This window comes from Lolium rigidum, chromosome 5 (genome assembly GCF_022539505.1).
Source record: "Lolium rigidum isolate FL_2022 chromosome 5, APGP_CSIRO_Lrig_0.1, whole genome shotgun sequence".
NCBI classification, from domain to species: domain Eukaryota; kingdom Viridiplantae; phylum Streptophyta; class Magnoliopsida; order Poales; family Poaceae; genus Lolium; species Lolium rigidum.
The window spans coordinates 95,238,287-95,252,301 of NC_061512.1; the positions used below are offsets into that span (position 1 = coordinate 95,238,287).

Consider the following 14,015-nt stretch of genomic DNA (forward strand, 5'->3'; position numbering starts at 1 on the left):
CACGTTAATTAGGGATATATACATGTCTCGAAAATAATACAGTACAGTATAGACGCCACGTACATCTGCCCCATTCGACGCCATGAACGTCTCCCATGCTCAACCAAAATGGAGCCCCACAATGACAAAATACAGAGGATCCATCCGTCCGTCCATCCATCCACCTGATTTCCAACCCTACACCAAACTTTGCAGGTCCCGTGTCCTCATCACCCAACCCGGCCCATCATCACAATCCCATCTGCCCTCCACCATTAACCAATCTTCTTCCTCGCCTCACCTTCAAGCATCATACATACATCGGTGCCCGCCCGCCCGCCTATAAACCTCTCCACCACAGCACCGAGAAGAACCGGGGAGATCGAGCAGCTTTCTTGGTCTCTCTGCCCGCCCATCCTTCATGTCGAGCTCCGTGCACGTCCGCAAGGCCCTCCACCTCGTCTCCATGAAGGCCAAGCTGCAGAGCTTCGTCGGCCTCCGCCTCATCCTCGTCGCCGCGCTCGCCGGCTTCCTCGTCCTCTTCTCCGCTCGCACGCTCTTCTCCCCATCCACATCCACGTCTACCGCCTCGCATCTACGCGGCGGCGGCGTGGGCGATGGGACGTCGTGCTCGAAGCTGCCGTCCCCGATCGCGGCCGCGCTGGTGCACTACGCCACGTCGAACGTGACGCCGCAGCAGACGGCGGCGGAGATCGGGGTGTCGCTGCGGGTGCTGCAGAGCCGCTCGCCCTGCAACTTCCTCGTCTTCGGCCTGGGCCACGACAGCCCCATGTGGGCGGCGCTCAACCACGGCGGCCGCACCGTGTTCCTCGAGGAGGACGCCACCTGGATCGCCTCCGTCCGCTCCAAGCACCCGGGCCTCGAGTCCTACCACGTCACCTACGACACCCGCCTCACCGAGGCCGACGAGCTCATCGCGCTGCGGGACCACCCGGGGTGCACCGCGCAGCCCGACCTCGCCGCCGCCACCGAGGCCGACTGCCGGCTCGCGCTACGCGGCCTCCCCGCCGCGTTCCACGAGACCGAGTGGGACCTCATCATGGTGGACGCGCCCACGGGGTGGACGCCCGAGGCGCCAGGGAGGATGGGCGCCATCTACACCGCCGGCATGGCGGCGCGCGCGCGGCGGCCAGGCGACGGCGCCACGGACGTGTTCGTGCACGACGTGGACCGGACCGTGGAGGACACCTTCTCCAAGGCCTTCCTCTGCGACGCATACCTCACCGAGCAGGTCGGCAGGATCAGGCACTTCGTCATCCCCAGCCACAGGGAGAAGCCCGGCACGCCATTCTGCCCTCTGAACTAATCACTACCGGTTACCCCATTTCGACCTCCGATATCGATCCGGTGTAGTAGTATGTACGGCTGCACTCACCATGATCAGAAAATACCCCAACACTACACAGCTGGGCATACTGAATACTACACCGTGCCATTCATTGGAGGCAATCGACCAAGGCCGTTGGATTGAGAAACCAACGCTCGCGATCCAGTATTCCGGAGAAGAGGAGTTGTCCATTTTTTCCCCTTAATTTGTATCTACTATGAAAGCAGTAGTCAGCTGTAAATTTTCGATCCCGCGCCGCGCCCCCTTGACACTGATGGTTGTCAATCAAGAGGGGAATCCTATATGTTGTAATTTGGAACCATTTGCACTACATTTCTATTCTTGAAAGATATTTTCCTTTCAATTGTGTGGCTCATATATAGTTAGGGAGGTGCATGTGGAGTGATAAGAATAAAGATATTATTTGTCTGAAGCAATAATACCAGTTGTGGATATGAAAAACATCTTGCATACTTGTGTATGTAAGGCAACACAGGAGATTAACTGCATTGCATATGTTTGATGGCTGGTTCGAGCAATCATCAGCAACATTATTACCACTGAAAGATCGATCGACTTCAACATTGATTCTGGCAGTACTTCTCCATGCCTTTACATCTGGCTGGCTAGCTGACACCGGCAGGGGTGAAGGGAGGGTGGCCTGATTTCGATTGCTTTGGACGATACATGGTACGTTGCCCTTTCGCTAGGGCGGTGACCTGCCTGGCATTTTGTAGACAGCTGGGGCAATCACCTGCGTGGCATTTTAATTTCCATGGCACAGTGCCCAAGTTCGAAGTGAAGGGGTACCTAGGAGTTGAACTTCGATTAGTTGAGATCCGAGTTTCAACAGCCTGATTGTAGAGGCTAAGAACGCGCGTGCGTGACATCTGTAAAGTTTCTAGTGTAGTAACATGCAAGTCTGTCCCCTGTTAGATTTCTTGTTACAGTACAAGAAAGAAACTCCCAACGAATTCCATTCTTTGGTTACTGCTCATCGGAGCCTTTCCTCCCCATATTTTGGGGATGCTGAGACTGGTCACAATAGAAAGTATCATAGACTAGTATCATGCATATGATACTATAGTAGTTTATGATACAACACCTACAATGCATAGTATCATGAATTAGTATCATAGTTGCATCATATTTAATGTTTTGTAGAATCTCAATGTAAATATGTGTATATGATTTGTTTGCCACTAAAATTTCTAGTTTTACGTGCTATGATACCGTATCTACCTATGATACTACTCTCACCTCTCTCCTTATTAATTGATGTATCACATCAAATTTTTGCCTACATAGCATGCATGATACTACCTATGATACTCCTATTGTGGTTAGTCTGAAGGGAAATATGGCAGCCAGTGGTTGAGCTAGGGTGTCCATTGAGTCTGGGCGAGGTCAAGCAGCTGTAGTATCGGTGACCAAATGCCCACGAAACTAATGACAAAATTAACCCGTTGCACATAGATGAACCGAGACTGAGACTGTCGCCGGAGCCCGGGCAGCTCCCCAGGGTCTCATGGCGCTAGAGGCAGACCTAGGGTGCGAAGTGTCCTCCAGCAGATCGTACATAGATTTCATTTAAAATCAGGGTGTCACTCACTATTGCACTACATCCATTCAAAATATAAACCTTTTAAAAAGCTAAACTAGTTTTCTAAAAAGGTCTATATTTTAAAATGAATGTAATATCAAACAAAATGGGTCTGAACTCGGTGACCACTATTGGGTGAACCTAGATACACCCAATGATGATTACAAAGGGGTTTGAGGGTTCAAAACGAAAGCTGACACAAGAGACAAAACAAACATGTTGTTAATGTACATTGCGCAAGGATGCTCCCCAAACAGGTCCTAGATCTACCACATCCTCGTCGTCGAACGACCGCTGAAAGGAGCCACAACTCCAGATGTATAAAGCGTATACCCGCAATGCCACAAAGTTCAACACCTGCCCCCAAGGCCACATAGTTCAATACCAATTCGCCACATGAAGAGGTGGTGTTAGTCATCGGTAAGGGCCTATGGCCACTGATGACATTACATGTGTGTCACCCGAGTGAGATCCTAGCTCCCTTCCATCTGCCACCAGCCAACACTGCAACTATCACAGATTTTTGTGAAGCGGTCAATATACCTGCTCACAAGATGCGCGCTCTCTCTCACACACTTATTTGTGTTGTTTTTTATGAAATTTTGTTGCCTACATAACATAGAAAGTTATGAAGCCTTTTTGTGATGTGAAAGTACATATGTCCATTGTAAATAACAAGCTACTCCATGTGTTTTCATTATTGAAACATTTAAACAAATATGATTGGTAATATTTAAAACGGTAAACAAAAAATACTTAGGCCAATAGTAAAATGTGGTGATTTATACTCCCTCCGTCCCAAAGTGTGTTGCGTATAATTTTTGGTTGAATATAAAAACAAACATATAAATTCTTGCAATATATAATGTATTCATCATGAAAATATATTTCATGGTGCTTCTAGTAATATAGGTTTGATATTTTTCATATATAATTGGGATGGAGGGAGCATGATACAGGAAGCGACACCAGTAGAAAATGCTTAATTTTGAATATCAACTCAATACAAAAGCCATACGGTTTATCAGTAACATATGAATACAAAGACCTCTAAAAGACCGAAGAAGTCAAACTTGCCTACCTAAACTACCAGTAACATAACTAGGGCCACTTTGTGAGCTTCTAAATTCGAAATTCTATTCTCGTGCTTGGACACCCTAGAAAAAGCTACCGCTTTGGCCTTAATCTCTTGGGTCACCATACTAAAGACATTTTGATGCTACTGCAATATGCTGGAGTTGGAGATCATCTGCCAGCGACACTGCCTCCCTACATGCCATAGCCTCCAGGGTCAAAGATTCCAGTAACATTTAGGGCAGAAGCCTCTAGAAAGGACCCATCTTCTCGTCGGCAGACCACACCTAGAGCTCCTCCTTTGCCAATCTTTGCCACAACGGCATCAACGTTAATCTTCAAGTACCGAGGCGGAAGGGGAACCCATTTCGGATGGGTGGGCTTGATCCCCCCACTCCCATTGGAAGTCCTGGTGTAATAGCGACCCAGAGATCGAAGATATATAGTCTTCCTCCTCGACCCTAGCATACCATATGGCCAACAATGTGACAACCATTGTAACAAAATGTTCTTTAGCTAGTGACTCCATCAAGAATAGTCATTGTTTAGCCAATGGTTCCTCCGAATTGCTCATATGCCGACCATTCCTTTCTTTGCTAAGGCCCATGCACATTGAGCTACCATACAGTTGATTGGTGAATCCTGCTCACCGTAGATTGAGCACACACTCGTGTCAACCATGTTTATGCGGTTGCAGACATCATGATGCAGCCCAACCTTCGGTCTTTGCCACATCATATGCATCGACGTCGACACGTCACGCAAAGGTGAATCTTCTCCTTTTGCATGCCTACAATTACCTATGTGGAATGATATGCTACTTCATCCTCCGTCATATGACCATGATAGGAATACATCACCAAGTACGAAGAAAGTGGAGGACGCCATGGATGCTCGAGAACTCAAGGCCGAGGTCATGGAAACATGGAAGAAGCTCCAGGCGCAGCTACACCCGAGTCTCCGGCCTCGCCGACTCACATCGGAGTCTCCGGCCCATGAAGATCAACACCGGAGTCTCCGGCCTACATACACGAGAGTCTCCGGACTAAGTGAGGCGCCTACCACAAGTCAATTTGGGCCAAGTCCCATGTACCCCCTTGTATGCCTAAACTACCCCTCCTTATTGGCTCCCTATATATAGGCTCCCACCCCCTTCATTAGAAAAGTCATAGCTTGATTGAGATTAGGCTTATGCCTCCACCATCTCTCTGGGATTAGGGAAACCCCTCCTTAGATGATCAAATCTATTGTACAAGGCACTTCTCATATGATTGATCTTTCATACTGGTGATACTACTGCAGTCTTTCACTCGTGTGACTCTATCGATCGTATACCGGTCTCTCTCTCGGGGATTAAACCTTGTGTCTTTCCCTCGAGAGATTCTATCGGGATAGTGGTTCGAGTTATTGGGAGTAAACCGGAATTGTATCGGGTTAGTGTGTGTTTGCGTGTGTTCATCATGTTCTTCGCCGTGTTCTTCATGTTCTTCCTCTCTCTCGTTTTTCCCTTAGTCAATTCGTGAGATCGGGCAACCCACGTGGCCTTAGACCCCATCACATCATCATTAGGTAAGGGCTGGTGTGAAGCGTCCAAGAAAAACCCTCAACTTCGACGAGACGTTTACCTTCCTAAGTTGCTGTCAAAGCTTCTCCTCCTTAGCCCCACTAGTAATCAGGCACGTGCAATGCACGTATCCGCCAATGATTTTTGAATTAAACATAGTGAAAAGAAAAAAAATAGAAGCTACTGTTTATAATACATTTATCCCAATTTTTTCAAAGGGAAAGCAGATTGGAGATATTTCTGCATTGGCCCTTCCTAGAAAAACTATAAGATAACAAGAGATTGTTATGAGCAAAAGTAATGCATGGTCATCTAAACATATGCGGCAACCTCTAATGCATAGCCATAGACCACCTGCAATAACTGGAGCCTTGCAATGGCTATCCTAAAATAAAAATCAGAACATGAAACAGTTCAAATTTCAGCCGTCCGAAATTCCCGCCAAGTTTCGGGCTAAATAAGTCTAGGTACGCCGATCGAGTAATCGTGAAGCCAAACATTTGCAAGATATAATGATGCTACTTTCGTGAGGTTATGTTAAATTTGAGATTCGAATGAAGTTTCAATATAACAATAACCTAAAGGAAATTATTTGCATAAAGAACACAGATTTAGATGATTTTTAAGAAAAAATCGTTCAAAATCAGGCATATACAAATATTTTTCTTCACATGATTCATGTCTTTATCTTTTGTTAAAAATATCTTACAGCTCCCGGCAGCAGCGTTCTTTTCAATCTTGAGCTTCGTTTTCCTTGTACTTGGGCAGGCATGATATCTGCAATGAACAAAATATTTTTTGATTAGCATAACTCAATTTGGTACGACACAGAATTTAACAGTAATATCGTCTAAGGTTAACATATCCAATTTTGGAAAAAAAATATCGCAAAATTTCAGAAAAAAACGCATATTGCATAATATTTGACAAATAATATAGGCATCATATAATTGAAGGACTTACTTGCTCCAGTAATACTCTCGCACTCTCACTATTGCCGCATCAGCATCAAAGTGCGAATCTCATCCTATGTAAGAGATTTAGCTGATGAATAGGTTCTAAGACTTCAAGTTCAGGGAAGATCATCCTATCTCATGTGAGAACCACATGAAGAACTCAAGATTAAACCACCGAGCAAGAAGCGGAGCAGGACCATGGAACTGCTACATGCATCTGGAAAACATCAAACATGTCCTTATTATTTAATTGCAAGCATCGAACATGAGCACTCTCCTAACCATAATAAGGGAACTCAAGATAAAATTGTTGGCTTATAATTTCTCAAATTGAACTATTATGCCAAGCTTACACGGGAGACATGTAAATGAAACAAGATAGAAACATGAACATCATGTTCGACCTAGCTATTGGCATGTTAAGAAAAAAGGAAAAAAGGTACAATAAACAAAAGAATGTTGCTCACATTTACTGATTGTACCTGTAGTCAAATGTAGAGAAGATATAATGAAGAGCATTCACTGATAAATCCCCAGTGGCGTTTTCTCTTACAGAAGTATATGCTAAGTGGTCATGTTGAACCTGTAAGTCAAGACATTCTCGAAAAAAAACCTGTAAGTCAAGACGTGGTAAAAAGGTGAAAGGGAAACAACAATCTGGATAAATCTGAAAAAAAAATCTGAACTTTGTTGTCATAATTTAGAAGTTCAAATACAAGACAAGTGGACTCGAGCAAAACTGCAGTCTTTTCTTCTAAAGGAACCTTAACATCAACTTTCTGCCCACCGGGTGTTGTGGCTGCGTGAGCTTGTGGAAGAGAAAAACTTGTAAGTGGGGCACAATCAGATTCTGCAAAGTTATACAGCTCCAGGATAAGGTGAAAGAAAAGCTTCATGTCAAAGTTTCTTCTAAATTAACACAAACCGAGCATAAATCAATTATCCGATTCAAACATGAATACACCATTTAGAAGCAACTTCACGAAGCATGATAATTCGGATTTTGGGGTTTTGTTAATTAATCTACCATCATGGATCATTATGTGTACTTTGTACGAAAATATAGTAATACAAGGGAAGGGATGCAGAACTAACAATTTCCGGTGATTCTCCAGTATCATTCTTGGACACCCCAGCGGACTGGGCATCTCGTCAGCATCCCTCATAGTTGGACGTATGCCTCTAACACGCCACATACCCTTAGAACAAGTAGCTGCTAACAAAATTACATGATCTAACAGACAAATTGAACCTGCAAACGCCCAAATGAATCTAACGTATCAACTGTCGATACAGACGGTTGAATTCCGTACCAGCTGCGTGATGTGTTGACCGAGCTTTATGTAGGTGTCGCCATTGCGGTCCTCACGGAGGCGAACGCTGGAAGCATCTCTCATGCAGTCATCGATCGTGGAGGCGTCCAGGCTGCGGCCAGATCCCGCCACAGGAGTAGGGCGTGGATCACACAAGTACGATGAAGTATCCTAGCCGCGATGCTACAGTGACAGAAGATTGAATTGGTGCATGGGAAACAAAGAGAACATCAACGGAATCATGCAATAGCAATGAGAGCGTCGGCTGAATTGGGAAAGGAGACGCTGATGACCGCGGAGTGGACGTCGAGCGCGGCGACAGTCAACGTGGTCGTCATCCGTGAATCCGCGCGCACCTCTTGCTGGCAGGATCGTCCCGGGCGACGCCTGAGAAGAGCGACGGCGCGATCGTGGGCACACGGCGGCGAATGCGACTGAGGCGCAGCAGCATCGCTGTAATTGCGGAAGTCGGGCGTGGGTGTTGGCAATCCAGGCGTGGCGAGATCGCGCGGGGCTTTGGCGTGGGCGTTGACCGTCCGTCGGATGGAAGGTAACATGAATTTTGGGTGGGGAGAACGGGTGAATTTAGATCGTTAGATCAACTTGGATAGACGGTTCAGATTTTATTTTCCTATGCAAGTTTATGCCTTTATAAGTAGTAGAGATATGCAAGTTTATGCCTTTATAAGTAGTAGAGATAGAGATGGATAGACGGTTCAGATTTTATTTTTCTACGCAAGTTTGTGCCTTTATAAGTAGTAGAGATAGAGATTATAAGTAGTAGAGATTCGATCCTGCTAATCTGCCTTCTAACCAATCTTCTCATCTTTTTTTCGTTTGAACCAAGATTATATTTTTCACTAGGGCTCTGTGCGGTGGTCTTATGGAGTTATATTTTGCACCCATGTGTGAGTCCAAAATCCAAATGCACTAGTCTCCCCACTGGGCCACTCTCCTGAAGTGGACGGACGTTCGTCCAGTAACACTTCAACGAGTGAACAACCTGGCCCATTCAAGACGAAGCCCAAAACTCTCTCTGGTCGCCTGGTCCCTGTCTTCCACCGCCGGCGCTCGCCATGACTGCCGGAGCCGCGGTCGCCGCCCGCCGCCTCCTCCTCCTTCGCCACCCCCGCCACTCCCACCTCCTTCCCAAGCACCAATTCTCTTCGTCCGCCGCGGCCGACGGTCTGGACGGTGGGGACGGCGGCCGCGTCAAGATCTTCGACCGCGACCTGAAGCGCCGGCACCGGGACCGAGCGGCGTGGGCGATGCGGGAGAACGACGCGCTGTTGGATGCCGTCGCCGATAACCTCCTCGATCGCCTTGAGGACTGCAGGAAGGCGTTCCCCTCAGCGCTCTGCATGGGCGGCGCAGCCGGCGCCGTCCGCCGGTTGCTCCGCGGCCGTGGTAAGCTACTCAACTCGCTCTTTTTTTATCGTGCACCAACTTATTCTCAAATATGCTGGTCATTGCGGCGAAACATGTCAGATGGCTTCAAGTTTCGGTTTTCGCCTTGAAATGATGTGACCTGTTGCTTCTCATTGATGGAGTACTAACTTGCAAGATGGTGATGATAATTTGTTTGCCAGGTGGAATTGAGAAATTAACCATGATGGACATGTCGGAAGACATGGTGAAGAAGTGGCGGGAGTTGGAGAATGCTGCTGAGGACGGCCTCGAGACAAACTTCATCGTTGGAGACGAAGAGTATCTTCCAATCAAAGAAAAGTAAATAAATGTCAGCAATGCTTAGCTTTCAGTCTTTTTTTTTTTTTGTTTCATTTGCGTATTGCATAAGTAAAACTGCACTGAAGCCACATACTTTCTCCAGCTCCAGTCAAAGCTAATGAATATATCCCCCTTTATAGGAATTAAGAGGCATATTGTCAATGTATAGTCTGCTTATGCTCATGATTGAAAGAGTCAATTGTACTCCCTCCGTTCCATATTAATGGACAACTTTCTACTAAATCAGTGACAACTAATATGGAATGGAGGGAGTAGATTTTAGGTGTGAACGTCTGATTTTTGAAGACAAAAGTTTAAGCGACAAGACAAATTGTGATCTTGCATTGTCTAGTCTAATGTTAACGCGGTTCTTTGTTTCTGAAGCTCTCAGGATTTGATAATGAGCTGTCTTGGGCTTCATTGGACCAATGATCTACCTGGAGCAATGATACAGGTAACTTTTTAGAAAACAATGAAGCCATTTTGTTGATATTTTTTTGTAACATTCAGTTATCTAGCGCTGAAATTTCTGAACTGAGGATAATTGGCTGTCCTTTGATGGCAGTGTAGGTTGGCGTTGAAGCCTGATGGCCTTTTTCTTGCAGCGATTCTTGGTGGAGAGACTCTGAAGTTACAATCTTAAAATTTACCATTTATCGATATTTTCCAGTTTCTTGCCTGACTTGCTTTTTCCTGGATATGGTCAGGGAACTAAGAATTGCATGCACTATTGCTCAAATGGAACGCGAGGGAGGCATCAGTCCTCGAATGTCCCCTTTAGCACAAGTATGGTTCCTTTATGATCTGAAATTTTGTCCAAATGAGATTTGTTCATGCATCCTATAAGTTTCTGTTGATTAGCTTGTCGTATTGTAAAATCAGATGGTAAAATTCCTTCCATGAGACTGGACCATAGTTGCAAAGTTTAATCTTTACGTTGGCCCATTAGTTGTCTCCTGTTTCTAATGGTGACATTGGGTTGTACACTTAAGGTCCGTGATGCAGGAAATCTTTTGTCAAGGGCAGGCTTCGCCCTTCCTGGTGTTGATGTAGATCGGTATACAGTCAAGTACAATAGTGGTGCGTACCAGAACTCTTAATTTTCTAATTAGTGTATATATTTTTACAATATAGTCAAGATGGAACGAGCATCCTATTTACAACATTCCTGTGACTGTGATAATAAGGGTCACTTTTGTCAGTTTGTGTTATTCATATACAATTAGGAATAGGTTGTTTGATAAATTTATTTTATATTCAATAAGCATGTAATATGTTATTGTGTTAAACGCCTCAAAATGATATTTTCCTATTCAGCAAGTTGCTTATTCGTCCTGACAGTTTTATTACTTTTTATCAATTAGCTCTGGAACTTGTGGAACATCTTAGAGCAATGGCAGAAACGAATGCTCTCTTCCAAAGAAGCCCTGTAAGCCTTTCTAATATAATGATGACTGAATTTTTTATTAGCTATTTTTAATTAATTTATTAACAGGGTAATTGAATTTACACTGGTTTTCTATTGCCAGATATTAAAGAGAGATACAGCACTGGCTACTGCAGCCATATACCAGTCAATGTTTGGGTTAGAAGATGGAACCATTCCAGCTACCTTTCAGGTTTGGTACTGTTTAAGATTACAATTTTTTGTAAGGAAGAGCAGAGAATTTCAACTTGACAGTGATTAAATAATTTCTCTTCTCATTCAACTTGACTAAATAAAGGGTAGTAATTGTGACCTCCCTCGTTGAAAATGTTCAACACATTCAGAGTTTGTTATCCATTTCATATTGTAGAGCACATACAATCCATCACTTTTGTTTTTTGTTTTATAAGGCGTGTGGAGATACCAATGTGCAACCAAATCAAATTTTCCCGTCTTACCTGCAGTACATATAACTGCGTTCAGCTGTACGCATGCATAGGCAACCAATTTTTACCACACAAGAGTACCTAGAAAAGTGGGGAGTAAAGCTGAGAGGGGAGTGCATGCCCAACTCACCATTTCCAAAGCTAAATAAATGCAGCTGGGACTACTTCATACTACGTTTTCTCTACTTTTAGCTGCTTTTAGGCCACCTTACTCTGAACGCTAGTAACATATATGCTCTTTATGTTGAAATGGAAGAGTACTTGCTTTGTGCAGGTAATTTACATGACTGGCTGGAAGGAGCATTCATCGCAGCAAAAAGCTAAGAGAAGGGGTTCTGCGACTGTATCATTTAGTGACATAAGGAAAGAATTTGGTTCCAACCAAGAGTGAACTTCTAGCAAATGGTAAGAGGATGGCATCGAGTTCATTTTCTGTTACTGTATTTGTTCATTCACCCATCTGTTGCAGCTATACTTATCATTTATGTTCTTTTACCAGCCTTTATTTAAAAAGTCTCTCTCCGAAGATGGAAAAGAAAACCCCTAGTGCCTCACAGTATAACCTCGGGTTTCCGATGCATTCTGATTTGCAGAAAGCAAGTGTGCTTTGTTGGTTGCCACCAAAATCCTCTGAAGAATCCCTTGTTACATCGTTCTTCACGATCATCCTGTAATATTTTCAGTGTCTCTTTGAGTGGCAGTCCCGACTTTAATGGACTGTTTGGACCATGAACCTAGCCTACCGGTGACGTGTTCACAATGTTGTAACAACTGTTCTGGTTGACCCATTGTAAATTCGAAGGAACTCTGTTATTAAACTTGTCATGTCAATAAATATAACTTGCCCATTTTTGGACAGTTGTGCTGCTAGTTATAGTAAACTTATGCATCGTAGACTGCTGCAAGAGACTGGACGAAGCAACTCGTTCTTCTTACCATCAAAGTTGTGCTTAAAATTGTAGATGGAAATATAACTTTTAATTTTAATTCCAAATGCTGATTCAAATTATGACTGGCCGTAGCATAGCATTTGGCGGTAGGAAAAACATGATAAAATTAGAATAGGCGTCCAGATGGTGTGATTTTTTTGGTATGTATGTGCGTACGTGTGAGAGTCTGATATTTATTTGTTTTTCTACAACCAGTGTGATACTCCGTATTATGTTTGTACCGTGACGTGATACGATCTGATCCTAGTTCTACTTCCCGGTTTACGTGTCGTGCACTTACCAACGCACCCCATAAGCCTATATGTTCCAACTAATTGGACCCAGCGATGCGGCTATATACTCGGTCTGTCCCGTAGTGGCCTAGTAGGGTAGTCTACCATCGCCGACTCCGGCATCGCTGCTAGATCGCGTTTTACCTCTCGTTGCACCCCTACTACTTCATCTCCAACCGGCCGGCCGGCTGCAATCCTTGACGGGCCGATCGACGTTGGTTTTGGAGGTACAGTGATTTCGCGCTAAAGATAGATTTCCTCTGGTCCTATAACAGATCGATTCAATCCTTGCTTCTCGTTACTGGTCTTTAGGGCAAAACCCTATGTTTTTTTACATGTTGATCTCGACTAATTTCCTCTACGGAACAACACTTCCAAGAGATTCGAATTCTGGGGAGATTTAATCTGTTGTTTTGTCAGGATCCCAATGGATCTGACGAATTGGGATCAAGAAGAATAGGGATTTGAGAGAGATTCGGTAGAAAAGTGATAAATTGCAGGAATTAAACTAAGATAAATTGCTGGAAATAAAAGATAAATTTAGGGTTCATATTTCTTGGTTGATTGCAACAGGATACAGGGATAGGCTTTTATAGACCTAACCACTACAACATGACAACATAGGTAGAATACCGATACTACCCTTACAGCTAATAACCCACTACTCCATAGCACTACTAGTCCCTGACATTACTCCCCCCTCAAGACCATTGCTCAGCAATGGACAAGTTTCTACAGAAACTTTTCATCAATGATCAATAATCCTTCAGAATGCATTCACCATATCAAGGAGGTAGAAAGGTAATGAAAATAATATCTATTTCCCATGTCTGAAGATAGTTTTCTGAAGGTAGCATATTCTTTGCATTGCAATTCTTCTGAACACCTTGCTGATAGACAAAAGCAATTCCAGGGTCCCACTGTAGTTTTACACTGTTTTCCAATGAAGATAACCAGCGAGACAAAACACAGAACATGTGCCTTAGGAATTCAGTAGAACTGATCGTTGGACTCTGAGGCATGTAAGCTACTTGTGCATCGCTGAAATCACTCATATTCTGCAACACCTCGTCCATTAGAAGAAACTCCAAAGGGTGTATCTGTTGTGCTTTAGTTGCACATAGTGATTGCATGAACAGCTTGGGATGCCTTGTCCTGCTACTGTCACCATTTGACAAGAACAGAAAATGCATAGCTACAAACGTGCATGCAGAACATGGAACAACTAGGACAATTAGAACTGATGCATTCACTTCTGTCCATCCCAGAGTAAAAGCATATGAACACTTGATAGCTGAAGCAAAAATAGGTTGCAGCACTTCAGTGAAAATTCCAGGATGCGTACCAGTAGAATGG

General features: G+C 44.3%; 2 protein-coding genes across 3 annotated transcripts; both read left to right on the forward strand.

Moving 5' to 3' along the window:
* The first annotated feature begins 352 nt into the window (after positions 1-352).
* On the forward strand, positions 353-1,691 carry LOC124652500 (glucuronoxylan 4-O-methyltransferase 1-like). The gene has a single exon (XM_047191513.1). The coding sequence runs from the start codon at positions 401-403 to the stop codon at positions 1,304-1,306; it is 906 nt and encodes a 301-aa protein (XP_047047469.1). The 5' UTR covers positions 353-400; the 3' UTR covers positions 1,307-1,691.
* A 7,207-nt stretch (positions 1,692-8,898) lies between these two features.
* On the forward strand, positions 8,899-12,289 carry LOC124652760 (putative methyltransferase At1g22800, mitochondrial). 2 transcript variants are annotated; one of them, XM_047191800.1, is made up of 10 exons: positions 8,899-9,244; positions 9,427-9,565; positions 9,950-10,019; positions 10,131-10,195; positions 10,273-10,351; positions 10,558-10,645; positions 10,930-10,994; positions 11,095-11,184; positions 11,712-11,842; positions 11,937-12,289. In XM_047191800.1, the coding sequence occupies exons 1-9, from the start codon at positions 8,914-8,916 to the stop codon at positions 11,826-11,828; spliced, it is 1,044 nt and encodes a 347-aa protein (XP_047047756.1). In that variant the 5' UTR covers positions 8,899-8,913; the 3' UTR covers positions 11,829-11,842; positions 11,937-12,289. The 2 variants fall into 2 exon arrangements, with proteins under 2 accessions (XP_047047756.1, XP_047047757.1); XM_047191801.1 differs by having other exon boundaries at positions 12,031-12,289.
* Positions 12,290-14,015: the final 1,726 nt, after the last annotated feature.